Source organism: Dendrobates tinctorius, unplaced genomic scaffold (assembly GCF_039654945.1).
Source record: "Dendrobates tinctorius isolate UK_male_01 unplaced genomic scaffold, ASM3965494v1 ptg000120l, whole genome shotgun sequence".
Classification (NCBI taxonomy): Eukaryota; Metazoa; Chordata; class Amphibia; order Anura; family Dendrobatidae; genus Dendrobates; species Dendrobates tinctorius.
In genome coordinates, this window is record NW_027361788.1 from 423587 (window position 1) to 445497 (window position 21911).

A 21911-nucleotide genomic window follows, 5' to 3' on the forward strand; every position below is an offset into this window, starting at 1 on the left:
TTATACTCGAGTATAGACGGTATGTGTGTGTGTATGTATGTATGTATGTATATATATATATATATATATATATATATATACATACACTCACTGGCCACTTTATTAGGTACACCTGTCCAACTGTGTGTTAAGACTTAATTTCTAATCAGCCAATCACATGGCGGCAACTCAGTGCATTTAGGCATGTAGACATGGTCAAGACAATCTCCTGCAGTTCAAACCGAGCATCAGTATGGGGAAGAAAGGTGATTTGAGTGCCTTTGAACGAGGCATGATTGTTGGTGCCAGAAGGGCTGGTCTGAGAATTTCAGAAACTGCTGATCTACTGGGATTTTCACGCACAACCATCTCTAGGGTTTACAGAGAATGGTCCGAAAAAGAAAAAAAATCCAGTGAGCGGCAGTTCTGTGGCCGGAAATGCCATGTTGATGCCAGAGGTCAGAGGAGAATGGGCAGACTGGTTCGAGCTGATAGAAAGGCAACAGTGACTCAAATTGCCACCCGTTACAACCAAGGTAGGCAGAAAAGCATCTCTGAACGCACAGTGCGTCGAACTTTGAGGCAGATGGGCTACAGCAGCAGAAGACCACACTGGGTACCACTCCTCTCAGCTAAGAACAGGAAACTGAGGCTACAATTTGCACAAGCTCATCAAAATTGGACAGTAGAAGATTGGAAAAACGTTCCCTGGTCTGATGAGTCTCGATTTCTGCTGCGACATTCGGATGGTAGGGTCAGAATTTGGCGTAAACAACATGAAAGCATGGATCCATCCTGCCTTGTATCAACGGTTCAGGCTGGTGGTGGTGGTGTCATGGTGTGGGGAATTTTTTCTGGGCACTCTTTGGGCCCCTTGGTACCAATTGAGCATCGTTGCAACGCCACAGCCTACCTGAGTATTGTTGCTGACCATGTCCATCCCTTTATGACCACAATGTACCCAACATCTGATGGCTACTTTCAGCAGGATAATGCGCCATGTCATAAAGCTCAAATCATCTCAGATTGGTTTCTTGAACATGACAATGAGTTTACTGTACTCAAATGGCCTCCTCAGTCACCAGATCTCAATCCAATAGAGCATCTTTGGGATGTGGTGGAACGGGAGATTCGCATCAGGGATGTGCAGCCGACAAATCTGCGCCAACTGTGTGATGCCATCATGTCAATATGGTCCAAAATCTCTGAGGAATGCTTCCAGCACCTTGTTGAATCTCTGCCACGAAGAATTGAGGCAGTTCTGAAGGCAAAAGGGGGTCCAACCCCTTACTAGCATGGTGTACCTAATAAAGTGGCCAGTGAGTATATATATATATATATATATATATATATATATATATATATATATATATATAAATATAAATTTTTTGTTTGTTTACTACATAACAGGTTCAAGTTGATATAAAGTATTCGTAAGCGATAGTTGTCAGTTTATACTGACAAGATATATTCTTTCTGCAACAGCCGTAATTAATGTTCGCGCACTACAGGCTTACATTGATGCACAGTAGATAGTTGATGTCAGTTTGTAGTGAAGATACAATTTCTTTTTGATAGCCATAATTGCCAATCTAAGTGCACAACAGGCTTATATTGATGTGGAGTATTCACAACATGTGGTTTGTAAGTTTACACTGATACATTTTCTCTGTAATAGGTATAATTAAAAATCTTGGTGCAGACCAGACTTGCATTGATAGGAAGTAACATGACTGTAACCATATTATGAAGGGTTTTTTTTGTTGTTACATGGTTACTATGGGATATATGCATGTCCACGACATCCCATTCTGGGGTTAATAATTTAATTTTAAGGAGCTATCAACATGGGATGTCATCTAATTAGATGATATTTTGTGCTGTTATACCAGTAGTATTGTCATTTGTAACTTATTTTATGATTAAAGGGAATCTGTCAATAGGATAGTCCCTCCTGGGCCGCCGTCTATATGGGAACGCAGGTCAAAGGAAGCTGAATAACATGACACCTTGATATCTGCGGTCTGATGTCCTATTTCAGAGATATACACTTTTTTTGTCACTATGTAAATGAGCTGTTAAGATCTATGGGTGGGACATAGATCTCCCTGAGAATCTGCCTCCAGAGATTATTTTCTATGAAAGGAGGTGTTACCAGTGTGAGACATGCAATGACTGACAGTTCACTCTCCTGTGCTACATGTCTTACACTGGTAATACCTACTTTAATCTAAAATAATCTCTGAAGGAAGATTCTCGGGGAGATCTATGTCCAGCCTGTAGATCTTAACTGCTCATTTACATGTACATATTAAGAAAATGTGGATTTCTATGGAATAAGACATCAGATCGTGGATATAAAGGTATCCTGTTATTCAGCTTCCTATGACCTGAATGCCCATATAAACGGCTTAGGAGGGGGGGTGATCCTACTGTACTGACAGATTCCCTTTAAGAGTTTGCTGTTATTATTTGAGTTGTTGCTTTTAATTTGGTGTGCTGGATTAAAAATCCTTTCTCCTCCCTTTGAACAGAGCAGCTTGATACCTCCCTATGCCCAGGAACCAGACTGAATACCGCATGCATTTTGGATGGGATGAGCTGTGTCCACAAACTTTCTTATGCTACTATCTCAGTAAAAATGTTTATCCATCTGGTCGCCACCTGTGTGCACACTAGAGTTCACCATTTTATGGGTGTACTATTATGGGGCCCTAGGTAATTAATTCAGTACTCAAAACAGCCTAGAAACATACAGATGCTGTAGTGATGGCTTCAATATTCAGAAAGGAGCCATAACCTCTTCCCCTTGAAAGAAATAGGGGCCTGAAATGGGTCGAACATGGCTGAATTCTAAAAAGAAATAAACCAACCCCCCACTGGTTGACAACTGCTTGTGGTATTACAGTTCTGCAATATTTCGTTAAAGGAGCAAAGCTGCAATACTAGACACAACCTGTAGGCTATTTTGGTGTTGTGTTTTTTCCTACTCCGAAACAATTTGACGGTCACGCGATCAATGGCGGTAGTGGCAGCACTGCTGCCTTTCTTGTATTTCCAGCACTGTGTATAGGAAGATGAGAGATGCAGAGACTGTATTGTACCGTCAATGACACTGGGGCACCCGACCTTTTAGATGCACAATTTCCCTTGCAGTTGTTTTTCCACAATGTTGTAAAATGCGGCATGTTAGAAGCAAAGAACAAACTAAGATATTCTTCATTTTCGCCTGGATTTAGTTTAGCTCAGAAATAGAAAAAGCCAATATCCCTACAATGATATTCAGCAAAGCTTGGCAAAGAGAACACGGGTAGCTCCACGCTGCAAAACAGATTCCCCCAGGCAAACCGTGCAACAGCAAAGTCAATACATTCCCAGCCAGGGATCAAAGAGGAAGCAGGAGAAGAATCTGTCTCCATACACTTCCAACTTGTAACCTCACAATTAGTATGACGCTCTGGCTTTTAGACGACCCCCTCCCCTCTACTTTTTCACATAACACTTGTCTTGAAATGTGTGATTATCCAAAGTGAGAAAATTGCTGTTATAGTTTATTTTTGAGTCTTTCTTCCTTGTGTCCTTTTCAAAACTCCAAGAGGTAATGTTTCTCCTTGCGGAGAGTGACATGTCAAACCTGACATGCCAAAGTGAGGAGACTTTGAGGCTGGAGTCACACTAACCTGCGCAAAATACGCTCCGTATTTTACATGCGTAATACGGATCAATGACCACAAAATAGTGGTCTGTAGGTCATCCGTAAGCAAGGTGAGGTCGCGTATTTTGCACATGTGTGTCTCCGTATGCAATCCGTATGGCGAGATTTTCTCGCAGCCTTGCAAAATGGACATTTAATGGTTTTGAGGCCTGCAAACAATTTAAATCATTAGCCTGCACCCTATTTAGACACTCAGAAATAGGTGGCTGCCTACATTCTGTACATTTCTCACCTTGCTTTCACGAGGTGTGTTGGTGTTCTTTGTGCAGCATGGCAGAGGGTCTGACATTCAATACAACCGAGCAGGTTCTCTTTACCTGGCTTTTGTCACGGCGCTTTGGCCAACCATATCCTGTGATAGTGGATCCGCGGAGGAGGAGACGCATGTGGGTACATCCACTTTTGAGGCAACGACTCACAAGAGGGCATTTTCACCGCCTCTATTCGTCTCTGCGGGAGCATCCGGAAAATTTTTACCAGTACTGTCTAATGAGCATTTCCACATTTGATCGCCTCTTGGAGACAGTGCGCCCTGGGATCACATTTCAGGACACTAGGATGCGCCAAGCCATATCTGCAGAGGAGCGACTTCTACTCACAATACGGTATGTACTCCACAACCACATTCTCTATGTTCATAATGTGTGTGTTAATTTATGTTTTTTTGGCCTTCTTGGACAATGTTTAATACCCTCATCTTACTCAAAATATGTTTCACCTGACACAGCACAATGTTACATCTAATATGTACTGCATATCACTTAGTCATTGTGCCACCAAATATGTTTGTGTTGTTCTCTCTCATTTCCTACCAAGTTTGGTCGGCATGTAACTGATTTTTTTTTACTTTAGCCATTCTAACCTGGACTATTTCTGTTGTTCTACAGCTTCCTGTCCACTGGCCTGTCTTATGCCGCCCTCCACCATGAGTTTCTCATTGGAAAGTCCCCCAATTCAGGCATAGTGAGGTCTACATGTGCACAAATCTGGACAAGACTCCATCAGGTGGTCCTACCCGAGCCCAGGATGGAAGACTGGTTAAGGATTTCAAGGGACTTTGAGGAGGACTGCCAGTTTCCAAATTGTATTGGGGCCCTGGATGGCAAACATATCAGGGTGCGTAAGCCGCCGAACTCAGGGTCCCAATTCTTCAATTATAAGCAATACTTTTCTGTTGTATTGTTGGCTCTGGTAGACCCTCAATACAAGTTTATAATTGTGGACATTGGGGCCTATGGAAGGACGGGAGACTCTAGAGTCTTCAATACTTCCATAATGGGTCGGCGGCTACGCACCAACCAGTTGGATCTACCACCACCACGCCAGCTACCAGGCTCCCCCGAACAATCAGTCCCTTATGTCCTTGTGGCAGATTAGGCCTTTCAGTTATCACGTAATGTCATGAGGCCATATCCCCGGCGCGACCTTGACCACAGGCGCAGAATTTTGAACTTGCGCCTATCACGTGCTAGGCGACTGGTGGAGTGTTCCTTTGGGATTCTTTGTGCCAAATGGCGGGTACTCCAGTCTGCCATTCAGTTGAGTGAGCAAAATGTGAATGAAGTTGTGAAAGCCTGTGTTGTTCTGCATAACTTCACCAGGATACATGATTGCTCCTCCTCTGATGGTGTTGTGCGTAGGCCGGACAATGTGCGCAGGGTGAGACCACCTATCATCCCTCAACGTAGACCGCTCTCTGGCCTCAAAGTGCGTGATATATTCACTAATTACTTTATCTCACCTGAGGGGGCTACTTCTTGGCAAGAGAATGCTGTGTCTATGTTCTTATTATTTTTGGTTCAAAGTGTGTCTAAATATATATTACTCAAGCCTTGTTATGATTCTATGAGTGTTTCTTTGCATTGGTTGGTGTCTGTTAGTATGTTGTGAGGGATAGTGAGAAATCACACAGAGACGTTAACTAGAGTAGACAAATTTTTAGTTTTGCCTTTTTGTTTTTTGGGTTTTGCTTAAAGGCAAACATAATTTTGCCATAACACAAATTTGGCAATGGCCAAAATGACCCTTTGGGCCTTCGTTAACTTGATGTAACATTAACATAACAGAAAATAACTGCAACAAACATTATGCAATAACAACATTGCTGCATGCCTACATTAACCTGGATTAGGCAACAAAGGGTGAGCTCCATCACCAAAATAAAGTCAATAAGATAACACTCACATTTCCTCATAATGTTTTCCAAACATAGAAAGATTCCACCATGACAGGCAAGGCTACCTCACATCTTTCACACAGATAAATATTGTCTGTTCTACAGACAGGTAATAAGCATGCTATACTGGAAAGGATGAAAATACAAAACTCACTTGTTAAGACATAGAGAGAGCGTGATATTGTGAATGCTGTTCGCCTCAAATTGGTTTACTAGAGAATGCTAATAACAAAGTTGACTACTTAACTAAAGGCAAGCACACCTTTCCTATGCATTAACAAGTGATTAGTGTATTTTCATCCTTTCAGGTAACAGTATAGCGCATTTAAATATTCTCTTTTATACACACATGTAATATCTGTGTGAAAGGCATGAGGTAGCGTTGCCTGTCATGATGGATTGTTTCATATGTTTGGAAAACATTGTTTACAAATGTGAGTGTTAAATTATGTTCTAAATGTTGGTGAAGGAGAACACCTGTTTTTTTCTCTAGATTAGAAGCACCAGTTACATGTCACTGGACATCTCCAAAGTTTGGATTCATAAATCCTCATATGTAGGGGAAGGGGAACGGGGAGGAACAGCCTGTGGGTGCTGCTGGACATTGTGGCCAACATTGCCCTGTGTGGGGCCATACTGTTGCCCATGATGCTGTTGTTGTCCAGCCTCCTGGGCCTGTTGGTGATACTGCCCAGAGTAATAATGATGATGGTGAGGGGCTTCTTGTTGGCTATGGTAGGCCCGTGGCTCATACCCACCAAGATAGCCAGATCGTCCCCAACCAGGTTGGGACCAGCCTCCAACACTGGGTGGGTACAAGTGGCCATATTGGTGGGGTTGGCTTGCTGAAGACATTTGGGGCTGCGGAATAGAAGGATGGGTAGGGGGAGGAAGGGGTTGAGGTGTTGGCCCACGTATTAGGGGCTGTTAAGACCCTGCATGAGCAAGCATCTGTGTGGATGGTCTCATGCGCATTAAATTTCTTGGTGAGAGCTGCCACCTCTCCAGAAATTCAAACACCTCATATGGGGTATTGGGGGGGGGTGCTTGCATCAAGCAGGATCTGAATACACCCCCTAATACGGAGCCTGACCTCACGGGTAAGGGCACGGAGATAAAGGGTGAGGCTACGTGCATAGGCCTCCTCACCATCATCTGTAGTGACTCTGGACAGGCAATTCAGCACCCCAGTGTCCACATTGGTCCTGCTCTCTTGAATGGCGACCTGGCGCCTTCTTCTTATTCGCCGTGTTGCTAGAGCAACCTGTGGGGAGGGCCTGATCTGGGCAGTTGGGCTGCTGCTCAAGTTGCCCATCTCTTCCAGGATGGGTGAGGTTACAGCTGCAGACCGTCCTGGTGGTGTGTTGTGTCGGGCAGCCATTGTGTGCTCTTGTGATGCCTCCTCTTCAGACATCCTTCTTGTAGGGGGAGAAGATGGGCCAGCCACCTCATCCCCTACAGGATCAATAACGGGCTCTGCCTCTGAGGCCGTTCCTCGATCCGTAAGGTTGGATTGAGTTCTGTTATGAAATAGAACAGAGGCAAAAATACATCAATATTTTTGTCCCTGTAAAGTATTTGTGTAATGTTTTTGTGTCATGTGGTGTGAGGTATGTACTTACGGTCTCAGAGCCAGAATTGGGGCGAGGAAGTTCAGCCGGTCATAATATATATATTTCCGCTTGACATGGCCAGCATCCCCACTCCTGGACCGCTGCTGGCGTTCCCGGCGGTATTGGTCCCGGATGCTTCTCCACCGTTTCATCACATCTTCCACTGCAATGTGACAGGAAAGATTGTCAAAATCACATATTTGAGTGGTCACATTTTCAAACAGTAGTCTAGGCATGGGGCCTTCTGGGGTGTGCGTTCTACCCATGGTGGCATATGTAATTGGGCCGATACACAGGGTTTCATTAGCTCCCCTGAAAATAATTTTTGTGGCTAGGAGGATGAGGAGCTTGTGGCCTAACCCCTAATTATGGCTGTGTGAAGCCACGTGTCACATCCTAATGTAACGGCCTCATGAGGCTAAAATTACATGCCCAGGAAAGGGGGGGGGCTGATTGTAGAGTCATTTTATAGCGCGCGCTAACGTTAATTATATTTTTATGGTTGCACTTACGAATTTTCTGCTGCTCCTCACGTGGTCTGTCACCGAAGTCATGGTACATCTGGCGACAGATGCGCCTCCAGGACGCCTCCTTTCGTGTGCGGTTCGCATAGTTTGCGTCGCGTGGGTCCCATGTTTCTGGACGCTCCTGCACCAGCACAATTAGCATCTCCACATTTATGTAAGTGGACGCCATGCTGCTGCTGTACTCCGTGGAGGCGTACTTCCTGGATGTCTGGAGCGCTTTTTGAGCTCATTTGCATGTCTACGCTTCCTGATGATGGATTGGCCCATTTCCTGTTCACCAGCCAAAAGACCTGCGTATTGCTCGCAGGTCACACGTGTGGTCAGTGTGTAATCCGTATTTTTTGCGCACCCATTGACTTGCATTGGCGTGCTACGGGCGTAGTACGCTGACAATCGCAGCATGCTGCGAGTGGCACGGAGCGTAGGATACGGAGGAGAAATATACGCCTGGTGCGAGTGACCCCATAGAGAATCATTGGTCCGTGTCTAATGCGTGCTTTTTGCGCCTCTCACGCACCCGTATTCCTCGCCAGTGTGACTCCGGCCTTAGGGTGCAATGCTCCTCTTGGAAATATGCAAATTGTCCCTTCAATAATGGCACATCGCTAACTATGCTGCTGCATCTTCCATGACTGGAGTATGAACAACAGGGGCCGATTTACTAAGATACACGCACATAGGCCTAGATAATCTCCAATAATGATGATCTACCTGTAGGTAGGTCACTGATATCAGATCGGTGGTGGCTGACACAGGGCAGCACCAGCGATTAACTGCAAGCAGCTAGATGTAAATGGTGTGAAGAAGCTGACCACAGTACGGGTATGGGCCACTCGTGTTCCCTCGGATCAGCTCATATTCATATCATTTTATTTGCAGCAGCCACTAAGCAGTGTGATGGAGGTCCTCTCTGTACTCCAATTACACCTGGTTCCAGCCGGCGCTGTAAACTCCTGATCTAATGGCCTCGGCACTGGAGTTGAGTACAGTTGTTACTTTACATGAGGGAATAGTAATTGAGAAGGGCTTGTCTGCGTACCGAGAATAATAAATGTATTTACTAGTTGATATGTCTGGGCAGTGTCACATTGACTTTCATTATCGGCGGATTTTGACTGATGGCCGTCCGCAGCATGCGGATTTTTGCGGATCCGCCAATATTTTGGCGTCCGCTGACCTGACCGAACGGACCCTGTAACGTTTTTTCTCCCTCCGGATCCGCTATTCTGTGTTTTAACCCGCAATTCTGGCTTGTCTGGCTGCTGGATGAAAATCTCTCTCTCTCCTTACCTGCCGCCTCCATTTGTCGCCCGATCTCTTCGCATCGCGCGATCTCCTTCCTCATGCCATAGCGCGATACTGCCCTCCCTCATGCCATCGCGCGATCTCATGCCATCGCTGCTCACCGCGGATACCACTACATCACCCGGTATTAATTAATTTATTTTTTTTTCTTTATTCCCAGCCGCGGTTCCTTTAAATTTTTACCATCGGCGGATCCGTACATCCGCTGTCCCCCGTTTGTCAGTCTGCCTGCGGATCCGTTTTCCGCTATTTTGGCGGATTTAGACTGACAGAAAAAAAAAGATGTCTGAAACAGGCCTAAGTGGATGACTGCACTAGAAACCTCCATTTGGACAACTCGTTTGTAGTAAATGAGTTTTTGTTACAACCGATTATTGGCGTGTGTAAAATATGCAGATAATCGCTCGACAAAGAAGAAATGACTCGTTTGTTATGCGAGAAGTGCTGCAGAACAATAACACTGAGCACATGACAATTGTACTGATGATTGTTATGGTTGGCCTAAACGGGCCATTTAACAACCACTTTTATACAGCGGATCGGTCGTCAGGTGCAAATGGACCTTTAGACTGAAGTGTCAGAGAATAAAACCTGATTTTATTATTACTGGCACCTGTGGAATAATCTTTTTCTTCTTGTTATTCGCGGCGTTTGGCCCTGAGAACAGTTTCTCGAGAGCAGCGAGTGCAGCACTGGCTTTTGCGACTTTCTTGTTTGGACCTGCGCCTCTGAACTTCTGTGCATCCACTTCAACCTGTGATACAAAGGAACAGAGATTCTGATTGGAATTTTACTGTTCAATTTTTTTACTAATCAAAATCAGTCTATGCTAAGACCATGTGTTGAATTATCGTAAATACTAGACTAACAGCACTGATATGTACAGATTAGTGTGTCTTCTTTGCTGATGAGGTTCACACCGAGTCTGGGACAGGTCAAAGTTATCAGAGGCTAAAATAATGATGTAAAAGTCAGCTATCTGCTATTGCCGACTGAGATCTAGCAGCCGAGATGCTGGACTATCAGGTAACCTTAATACTGTAATCTGGAATGGGATTAGTTTTGTCCCAAAAAATGATCAGAATCCAGGCTGAAGGGCCTCTCCTATAAGAGGTCCTAGACCTCATGACCTGTGCTCCATTCAGCTCCTCCTAGCCGCTGGAGGTAAAACATGGGACACAAACCCTCCACCATGAACCAATGGGCAAATAAATGACCAGTCAAAAAAAAAATATCAGCGTATTAAATGTCTTAAATGTAAAAAGGGTTGGTCAGAATAATAGAACAGGTCTGTTTTATTTATTTTAGTTTTTTTTTTGTTCATGGGTTGTCTTTGGTATCACAGCTGTAATACCAAACACAGTCCTTCAACAAGGGTGGCACTATTACTTAAAAAAAAAAAAAAAAAAAAAATCCTAGACAACCCCTTGAAACATAGGGGTTGAAAAAAAAGTAGTAGATAAATCCATATCACACAGAATCCGTAACTTACCTCCATTACAAATCGCTTATCGTGACTCCCCCCGCTCTCCGATATTAACTCGTATTTCAGCCCTCTTCTCTTCTCATTTAGCTCCATTACAGGATTTTTCCCGCTGGCTGTGAGAATGGGACCCTGAGTCCTGACCTGAGGGGACACATCACATACCACACGTTACACCAGGACAACTCTCGAAATAAACCTGATCACTAATGATTGTCTGAGCGTGTACAGCGCCAAAGACGAGACATCTGGGTGCTTGTGGACTATTTTAATTAAATTACTTATTCACCGGGTTAATTTGAGATTGTGATAATTTATTGTGTCGATTAGATGCAATTACTATGATTGTACAAATTGCTTCAGAACATTATGTAATGTAACAGTAAAATGGAGCTTGTCCAGAAGAACTCTGTACGGTGCATTTCCTCTGATATTCCTGAAACAGACAATTATATCTGTTATAGAAAGGTGCCCTTTGAAGACTCCAGGCATAAACACGCTCACACGATAAAATCACAGGAAGCTAATTGATGGGGAATATGACATGACTTTGTTCTGGAGCCAGGCCCAGTAATTGCAGGTTATGGTTAGTTCCCGGGGAATATGACACGACTCTGTCCTGGAGTCAGGTAGAGTAATTGCAGGTTATGGTCTGTTCCCGGGGAATATGACATGACTCTGTCCTGGAGCCAGGTCCAGTAATTGCAGGTTATGGTCTGTTCCCGGGGAATATGACATGACTCTATCCTGGAGTCAGGTAGCGTAATTGCAGGTTATGGTCTGTTCCCGGGGAATATGACATGACTCTGTCCTGGAGCCAGGCCCAGTAATTGCAGGTTATGGTCTGTTCCCAGGGAATATGACACGACTCTGTCCTGGAGCCAGGTCCAGTAATTGCAGGTTATGGTTAGTTCCCGGGGAATATGACACGACTCTGTCCTGGAGCCAGGTCCAGTAATTGCAGGTTATGGTCTGTTCCCGGGGAATATGACACGACTCTGTCCTGGAGCCAGGTCCAGTAATTGCAGGTTATGGTCTGTTCCCGGGGAATATGACATGACTCTATCCTGGAGTCAGGTAGAGTAATTGCAGGTTATGGTCTGTTCCCGGGGAATATGACATGACTCTGTCCTGGAGCCAGGCCCAGTAATTGCAGGTTATGGTCTGTTCCCGGGGAATATGAAATGACTCTATCCTGGAGTCAGGTAGAGTAATTGCAGGTTATGATCTGTTCCCGGGGAATATGACATGACTCTGTCCTGGAGCCAGGCCCAGTAATTGCAGGTTATGGTCTGTTCCCGGGGAATATGACATGACTCTATCCTGGAGTCAGGTAGAGTAATTGCAGGTTATGGTCTGTTCCCGGGGAATATGACATGACTCTGTCCTGGAGCCAGGCCCAGTAATTGCAGGTTATGGTCTGTTCCCGGGGAATATGATGACTCTGTCCTGGAGCCAGGTCCAGTAATTGCAGGTTATGGTCTGTTCCCGGGGAATATGACATGACTCTATCCTGGAGTCAGGTAGAGTAATTGCAGGTTATGGTCTGTTCCCGGGGAATATGACATGACTCTGTCCTGGAGCCAGGCCCAGTAATTGCAGGTTATGGTCTGTTCCCGGGGAATATGACATGACTATCCTGGAGTCAGGTAGAGTAATTGCAGGTTATGGTCTGTTCCTGGGGAATATGACATGACTCTGTCCTGGAGCCAGGCCCAGTAATTGCAGGTTATGGTCTGTTCCCGGGGAATATGACATGACTCTGTCCTGGAGCCAGGCCCAGTAATTGCAGGTTATGGTCTGTTCCCGGGGAATATGACATGACTCTATCCTGGAGTCAGGTAGAGTAATTGCAGGTTATGGTCTGTTCCCGGGGAATATGACATGACTCTGTCCTGGAGCCAGGCCCAGTAATTGCAGGTTATGGTCTGTTCCCGGGGAATATGATGACTCTGTCCTGGAGCCAGGTCCAGTAATTGCAGGTTATGGTCTGTTCCCGGGGAATATGACACGACTCTGTCCTGGAGCCAGGTCCAGTAATTGCAGGTTATGGTCTGTTCCCGGGGAATATGACACGACTCTGTCCTGGAGCCAGGTCCAGTAATTGCAGGTTATGGTCTGTTCCCGGGGAATATGACATGACTCTGTCCTGGAGCCAGGTCCAGTAATTGCAGGTTATGGTCTGTTCCCGGGGAATATGACATGACTTTATCCTGGAGTCAGGTACAGTAATTGCAGGTTATGGTCTGTTCCCGGGGAATATGACATGACTCTATCCTGGAGTCAGGTAGAGTAATTGCAGGTTATGGTCTGTTCCCGGGGAATATGACATGACTCTGTCCTGGAGCCAGGTCCAGTAATTGCAGGTTATGGTCTGTTCCCGGGGAATATGACATGACTCTGTCCTGGAGCCAGGTCCAGTAATTGCAGGTTATGGTCTGTTCCCGGGGAATATGACAAGACTCTGTCCTGGAGCCAGGTCCAGTAATTGCAGGTTATGGTTAGTTCCCGGGGAATATGACATGACTCTTTCCTGGAGCCAGGTCCAGTAATTGCAGGTTATGGTTAGTTCCCGGGGAATATGACATGACTCTATCCTGGAGTCAGGTAGAGTAATTGCAGGTTATGGTCTGTTCCCGGGGAATATGACATGACTCTATCCTGGAGTCAGGTAGAGTAATTGCAGGTTATGGTCTGTTCCCGGGGAATATGACATGACTCTGTCCTGGAGCCAGGCCCAGTAATTGCAGGTTATGGTCTGTTCCCGGGGAATATGACATGACTCTGTCCTGGAGCCAGGTCCAGTAATTGCAGGCTATGGTTAGTTCCCGGGGAATATGACATGACTCTGTCCTGGAGCCAGGTCCAGTAATTGCAGGTTATGGTTAGTTCCCGGGGAATATGACATGACTCTTTCCTGGAGCCAGGTCCAGTAATTGCAGGTTATGGTTAGTTCCCGGGGAATATGACATGACTCTATCCTGGAGTCAGGTAGAGTAATTGCAGGTTATGGTCTGTTCCCGGGGAATATGACATGACTCTATCCTGGAGTCAGGTAGAGTAATTGCAGGTTATGGTCTGTTCCCGGGGAATATGACATGACTCTGTCCTGGAGCCAGGCCCAGTAATTGCAGGTTATGGTCTGTTCCCGGGGAATATGACATGACTCTGTCCTGGAGCCAGGTCCAGTAATTGCAGGCTATGGTTAGTTCCCGGGGAATATGACATGACTCTGTCCTGGAGCCAGGTCCAGTAATTGCAGGTTATGGTTAGTTCCCGGGGAATATGACATGACTCTTTCCTGGAGCCAGGTCCAGTAATTGCAGGTTATGGTCTGTTCCCGGGGAATATGACATGACTCTTTCCTGGAGCCAGGTCCAGTAATTGCAGGTTATGGTCTGTTCCCGGGGAATATGACATGACTCTTTCCTGGAGCCAGGTCCAGTAATTGCAGGTTATGGTCTGTTCCCGGGGAATATGACACGACTCTGTCCTGGAGCCAGGTAGAGTAATTGCAGGTTATGGTCTGTTCCCGAGGAATATGACACGACTCTGTCCTGGAGCCAGGTCCAGTAATTGCAGGTTATGGTCTGTTCCCGGGGAATATGACACGACTCTGTCCTGGAGCCAGGTCCAGTAATTGCAGGTTATGGTCTGTTCCCGGGGAATATGACATGACTTTATCCTGGAGTCAGGTACAGTAATTGCAGGTTATGGTCTGTTCCCGGGGAATATGACATGACTCTGTCCTGGAGCCAGGTAGAGTAATTGCAGGTTATGGTCTGTTCCCGGGGAATATGACATGACTCTATCCTGGAGTCAGGTAGAGTAATTGCAGGTTATGGTCTGTTCCCGGGGAATATGACATGACTCTGTCCTGGAGCCAGGTAGAGTAATTGCAGGTTATGGTCTGTTCCCGGGGAATATGACATGACTCTATCCTGGAGTCAGGTAGAGTAATTGCAGGTTATGGTCTGTTCCCGGGGAATATGACATGACTGTCCTGGAGCCTGGCCCAGTAATTGCAAGTTATGGCCAGTTCCCTCACTGGCACAGTTACTGACATACAACTTCCCTGCAATGTCTGTGTGTTGGTGATGCTTTGTGCTCCAGATCTGTATTGTTTCCCGGGTATTCTGCTTCCAGAAATTATATTGATTCTTACTCTGAAGACTATTTCCATTTTCTATTATCACAGGCGGTAAAGCAATCTGTCTGTATTAGATTATTCCGGTTTCTGCTTTGCTTCCATAAGATATTTACAATGTGCTGGGTTAGCGATAATCTGATTAGTGCTGGCTAATTATAATCTGTCATTGCGATGATGTTTATTGGCTCCTATGACTTGGTCAGAGTTTAGGATTCATCCAAAAGAAAACGTCAATCGAAAATTTTTGTCTGGTGTCATTGCTAAATAAGGCAGCCTTATTATAACCTTATCATTTTTGTACGGGTGAACAAATTCTTCCAGCGGCCCAAAAATATTTAAAGAGGTATTCTCTTCTACAGCATGCTTGCCAAATTTTCACAAACTCCCACAGTAGTTAATGGATAGAGGTCACCACCTCCCCATTCCTGCACGGAGCTCAGTTCTCAAAGACACATGTGAATTTCAGCAGTGGGTCCCACATCTATCAGATATTTATGGCTTATTTTGTCTGAGATTGAACAACCCCTTTAAATAAAGGCAGATTAAAACCTGGCTGATTTGCTAGAAATGGCCCAATTTAGATATGTTCAGTAAACTCTTAAAAGGTCTTGTCCAGGACCTTTTAAATTGATGGTCCATCCCTTGCGATAGGTCCTTAATATTAGATCGGAGGAGGTACCCCCACTAACCAGCTGCTCTTGGGAATAAAATGTGCTCACAGGCCAATAACGTATAAGGTAATACTACCAGCCCATTTCCATCCTCATTCCTGTTTGTTGCTATCATTGAGGACAAGCCAATGTGAATGTAATCTGAACTTCAGAACTCGGGAACGCCAGAACACAGTGTAGAACCAGCAGATAGAAGAGGAGTTGGATGTTAGACTCCCACTGATCTGATATTAATATCAATATTCATGTCCTGGACAACTTCTTTAACACTTGCTTCTGAGTTCACCCACATAAGCAGAACATCCTCGCGTTTCGCAAGGAGTGGCTTCTTCCAGTGCATGTCTAACTGATTACTACTATCCACCCTCCTTATGTGCCAAGGTCTTCTGTTTACAAACTTGTGCCAATATAGCAAAACATATATTCTGAATATTTATGTTTTGTTATATTTGCACAATTATGTGGGTAGAAGTCTGTGGAATATAAGGAGGGTGGATAGTAAGAAGTTAAACAAGCCTGGAGGAAGCCATTTTGGTTTAAACTTGAATCGGCAAGGTGGTGTTATTGGGCATTTCTCTACTTCACTATTGTGGGTTGCTGGTTATGTTTCTTTTTTCTGTATAGGAGGAATAAAAGACCTAGTAAAGTGTATCTGCTTGGATCAGAGCAAGTAAAAACATTTATGGTTCTCATACAGCTGGGACCCTCAAGATAAAGCCTAAGTTTACTTTGAGATATTTATTAGATTGTATTAAAAAATAAAATATGTAACTACAGTGGCTTTTGAGTCAGAGAAAAATAGATTATGTGAGAGAATAAATTAAATTTATATCCTCATTTGTGTATTATTCTGATTTTGTGGGTCGCTCTATCAAACACTCATAATCACAGTGGTGAAATAATCACCCGGAAATTATAAATTCATATTTCCTCAAAGCCACAACCGCCATGAGAACCCTGGATGATGGCCACCTTTTACAGTTTCTATAAGGTCCGCCAGCCAATTTTTCTGAAAAGCCAATCTCCCTAGTCATGCACATTATGGGTGCAGGGGGGATAGTACTACAACATTTCTTAATTATCTATTCCCAAGCCTGACTGATCTGCTGCCTATTTTGTACTCTCAGTAGGGAACACGAGATAAGCCCTCAATGACTGATTAGTATAGAAGACCGGGAACACACTCTTATATGCAGTGAAGGATTTTAATGTGCAATACATACAGTAGTCTCATCACAAACGTTTTGGTCTGTCAAGACCTTCATCAGTGTGCTAAAAGAATTAGCGCTGATATGTGCGGTAAGTACAAATATAATGGTAGGCAATAGAACAGTTATGGTGGTGGCACGTTGGTTTCCTCATATGGAGGATCAGAGAGAGAGTGGGGGACGTATGCCTCTGGATGCGGTATCCATTGATTCATCTAATGCTTATGGCCAACAGCGGTACGCAGGGTGTATGGCTAGCTCTAATCCTCAGGAGAGCTTCTTACCTCTAGTGTGTTGGAGCCATCGGTCCTGGAGCTGCCCGTATTACTGCTTGAATTGGAAGAGACAGTCTCATTCTTTCCTTCACTGTCCGATTTTTCATCTGAACTAAGACATTCCATATCTGTGTCAAAACCGGTAGGGTAACCCATAGCTTGTAAAACCTGTGTAGGAAAAAGGCCATCATAAGACCACCAGAGGAACCCATAGACAGGCACTAAAGGGCCACATTAGAGATGAGTGAATTGATTCACAGAACCCTGGTCCAAAGGCCACATCAGTAGTCTGCGCCCACTGGATGGGAGCCCTGTGAATGTCCTTCCACCTGCTGGCATCCTTAGCGCCTTGTCTGATTAGCAAGTCCTTGTGCTTTTCACCCTGCAACAATGATGATGTGCTGGGCCTACAAATCCAAAGAGGCGCTGAGGAAGCCGTCGGGTAGGAAGGGGTTTGCAAGTCTCCCATCCAGTGGCCACACACTCTGCAGCTCTTCGGTCAACGGCTCCGTCTCCTGCATGGACATAAAAGTGCAGCTGAGTGCTTTCAGTGGGAAGAAATCTGTGGTTAGTCCTTGCAAGCTGCGGCTTCTTGCCAACAAGAACATCAAGCTTTTCAGTTCCAAAGGTTGAATCCTGCTCTCCCCCAATATTATCTGTTGGGGGAGTATCAAACATAAGATAATCAGCCGTTCCTGTTGAAATCGGTGGGTTTTGTCTATTTTAAGATAACGTGTATGAGGGCCTTTATGCCCCAAATCCTATTTTTTGTATACAGAATAGAACTGAAACAGCATTGGTGAAAAAAAAAGATGTAGGTGTAAGCCCTGGTACAATTACCCCAAATGTCCAAAAACTTATAGTCCAAGGAAAAAGAGACTGCACTGGAACACCTTCCGAGTGATAACATGACTCTTTTTAGACTAATGGGTGAATAAAATGTTTGTGTTTTTTTCACCTGAATGGTTTCCTTTTCCTTGGACTATTATTTTTATGCAGCTAGACGGCTTTTCCTATTAAATGCTGCACTGAAACACAAGGCAAAAAAGAAGCTGCATGATAAAAGTGCATGTCACATGAATGAGTCCTGTTGTGCAGAAAACAGTGCACCTCCCCTGGAAATGTAACCCCAGTCAAGCACTGGAGAGCATATCTGGTGAAATATTAATAAAATAAAGGGGCCAGATTAGCTATACTCCGTTCTGCTCATTTTAGCAATGCCTGCGACTAGTTTCTCCATACAAGAGGCGTCTTCAAGCTTCATTAACAACAAAGGCTTTTGTACAAATTAAATTTTACCAAGCCTGTTCAATATATTTTCCTGTGTCAGTTCTCATTACTATACATAATATATGGACACCTATGGCGATTTGCCAGTGTGGATTGGACAGGTTATTACAGACATCTGGTGAGAATTTCATGTCAGTAGCACCTTTAGAAATAGATTTACGTTTTGTTTGGTGACGTGTTCAAAACTTATTTCGCCCACTGTGTGTATTTTGAATGTACACCCTCCTCACACATACAGCACCAGAGCATCAATGGTGCTTTAAAAAAATAAAAATATATAAAAAAACAAAATTTGTGTCAGTCTCAAAAGTTTTGGCCATAATTGTGTCTTCAAGGTGGGGATCCTGACTTCATTCTGCCTGCCATAAAGTAGAGGTGAGAACTCCTTGTGTGTCTGGTAGTGTTTCTCTGTCCATTCATGTGAATCCAGAGAAGTGCAGGGACCTAGGTCTGATCCTCTCGTCAATCACGCATTGTAAAATATAAAGGTAGACACAAAGCTGCCTATAATTATGGAAGTAAAATGCTCTTACACGATAATGATGCTGGGATGCAAAAGAAAAGTGTTCACGGTTTAGATGGGAGTAGTCCAGTAATGATAAGTTACTTATACATAGGACGGGGGTCCTGTTTCTCTGTTTTGATGGAGATGTGCCGCACTTATGTACTGCTGCTCAATTCACAAAGTGACGAAGATCGCCTGTCCCTGCGGTTATCTCCATCACTCTCACAGAGGCAGAGACCACCACTTTGGTAATTGATGGAACCCCAGTGATATAGCATCGCTTCTTACATTTAGAAAAATTAGATGTTGCAAATCAATGAGGAAAGCTACTCACCTTTACTGCGACATGAAGCTTGGCTGTCTTCTTGGATGGTCCAGAGGCCTCGTGAGTTGTGCCGTCCACATCCACAGACATGGTGAACACCGGTGCGTGCACTGGGCCGGACTGGGACAGCAGCTTGTACTGTAGACCAGGCCGGATCTGGTTGAGTCGCATCAGTGCGTTCATTGGCTGGTTTGATTCTATGGCTTTACTGTCCAAAACTGGAGGTGAAGAACGTTGTATTAGATACAATGTATGTGCAGCAGTCTATGTAACCGTATAATTATTGATCCGTCTTTCTATCACTTTCCTGATGCTATAGTAAAGAGTTATTTTGGTAATCGGCCTTTTACTACCTTGTGAGCTGCAGGAAAAGGATCTTACTTTTGCGTAAGTTGCGTCTCATTTTCTTATTTGGGTCTTTATCATCACAAGAACCGTCGTCGTATGGCCTCTTCAAACCTGAAAAATAAAAGGTGAGAGCAAAAGATAGTAGAATCAACGTAGACAAAAAGTGCACGTCCAACTGTTACTGACACTGTGCTTTCATTCCGCAATAGTTATCGGCTGGGAACCAGTTTACTTATATCCTATGCATGGATTAGCATTAAAGGGAACTTGTCAAGTCCACCACCGCTTATAGACCAGTATGCAAGATTTATTCTCACTGATGAGGTTTCTGTTGCACACTAATGCTACAGTTTTTGAAAAATGAACTTTAATCCTGCAGTGTCACATATGTTATTGAGGAAGGACTAGCCCGGCGGCGCGCCTCTTCCTCCAGACTAGTCCTTGCTTCCCTGAGTGTAAAAGAGCCTGCAAGCAATACTCTCTATGGTTGGACCGCTGTGCAGGTCATCAATCACACCCCGTGAGGAATGACTGGGAGATCCAAGGCAGAACTAGTCTGGGGAAACAGACACGCAGCTGCACTAGTCCTAGCTCATTGGTATATACAACGCTGCAGGGATAAGCAGCGATTTTGGTTGCGGCAAAACATTTCTCTACTGCGCTAATCACTGCAACCCCTAGGGTACTGCAAGTTATAAATGACCCAACTTTTTACAGTTTGTGGCGATACCCTTAGGGTGACAATGTGACCCCATTCATATGCCTTATGCTGCAATGTATCAGTTGTTGACTGCGCATGTTGTGGGCAAAGTGATGGTGCGGCTATAATCTAAGGTTCATTATCCAATAGTGCAATATAAGAGACCTTCTCAGGATTTCTCGAATAACATCCAAGTGATATTCATTTATGGCGCTTGGTCCTGTGTCTCCTATCTAGCAGTCAGATCTGTGATCTACAGCTGTGGACTCCAGGGAGAAGACAGAAGCAGTAATAAGACGTCTCTGTCTTCTAGTTTCCAGGCTACAAAGAGATCAATGAGTACAGTGTACAGAGGCATCCACAATCAGACGATCTCTCTGACTTCCTCTTGATGTTCAATTGTCCAAAGGAAGGGATAGGGAAGCCGGTGCTGATTGCACGCAGGATTCCCATGACATAAACTCCCCTCCGGTGCTGGCGCCATTCCAGTGGTTCACGTGAGGTTAAGTGCTTTTATTTTAATGGGTCAAACATGAGGAATGAGAAGGGATTGTCAAATTAGTGGACTGCCCTTTTAATTCTTCGTTTTTTCCATTAGCTCTATGACTTCATGTGATTAAAAACAGACGAACTGAATCCTTCAAAGCTCTATGTAGAAACAGAAGGTAAATTTTCCCTGCATGAGTCACTGCAAAAGTCCCTGGCCAAGGGAGGAGGGAGTGATAAATACAGGGACCAAAGACTTCCTGTTTCTACATAGAGCACAGAAAAGAGAAGAATTATCTGGGTAGAAAAGGTAAAATGAGCAATTGTAAGTACACAGTGCTGTATGATATGATGATTGCAATATATAAAGAGGATGAAAACTTTGATGGCAGGAGAAGGGTGTCTGTTAAATGATTGTGTTTTTCTATCCCAAAGTGTATGTATGTATGTATACACAAACATACTTTTCTATTTTATTTCTTGTTCTAGAAATAGTCAAAAATATCAAAAGAAGTACGGTAATACCACTTACTAATCCCCCTTCCACTCCAGTGCTGGTGGTCCCTTAGTCCCCCGTCTCTGTTCATCTGCCACCAGCAATGACATGTCAACAAGACAGCAGCCGCTGACTGACTACAGCGATCACATTTTAACAAGCCATGGTTTTGCTGAAGAACAAGCAAATAGCAACTACCGTCCCACCAGTGAAGCATCATCCTGAGGGAGGCTGAAGATCTGTTTCTATGTAAAACTGGTCCACATTTATCACTTTTTCACACAGGGCCCTGTAGGTTTGTATTTCTTTTTCCCTTAATAATAAAGACCTTAATTTATAAACTGCACTTTGTGATTACTTGTGTTATCTTGGTCTAATATTTACATTTGTTTGCTGATCTGAAACATTTAAGTGACAAACATGCAAAAGAATAGGAAATCAGGAAGAGGGGAAAACACTTTCACACAACTGTATGTAATGTAGCACCAGCGAAGACTGCAATGGAGCCTGCCTCAATTTTTAATCATCAGTGCCTACTGTTCCCGCAATCATCTGTGTAAGGACAGAGATTTCTGTAAATTAGAAAAACATCAAGGACATTGCTACAAACAGAAACTGCGCAACACTTTCTTTACGCTACAGTACCGAACGGCAATTTC

General features: G+C 44.3%; 1 protein-coding gene and 1 long non-coding RNA gene across 5 annotated transcripts in view; both read right to left on the reverse strand.

Annotated features, from left to right (window-relative positions):
* Nucleotides 1-21911, reverse strand: part of STRBP (spermatid perinuclear RNA binding protein) — a 184664-nt gene that overhangs the window by 29068 nt on the left and 133685 nt on the right. For all 4 annotated transcript variants that reach the window (XM_073590689.1, XM_073590692.1, XM_073590690.1 and 1 more), the window contains 5 exons: nt 19604-19681; nt 19232-19440; nt 17112-17270; nt 10808-10942; nt 9929-10069 (listed from right to left, as the gene is read on the reverse strand). In XM_073590689.1, coding sequence (XP_073446790.1) covers nt 9929-10069; nt 10808-10942; nt 17112-17270; nt 19232-19440; nt 19604-19681 — 722 coding nt within the window. The remainder of the gene's footprint in view (nt 1-9928; nt 10070-10807; nt 10943-17111; nt 17271-19231; nt 19441-19603; nt 19682-21911) is intronic.
* LOC141101573 (uncharacterized) lies at nt 5617-9918 on the reverse strand. The gene is made up of 2 exons (XR_012234996.1): nt 7493-9918; nt 5617-7390 (listed from the first exon to the last, which is right to left on the reverse strand). It is a non-coding gene; the product is annotated as an uncharacterized lncRNA (long non-coding RNA).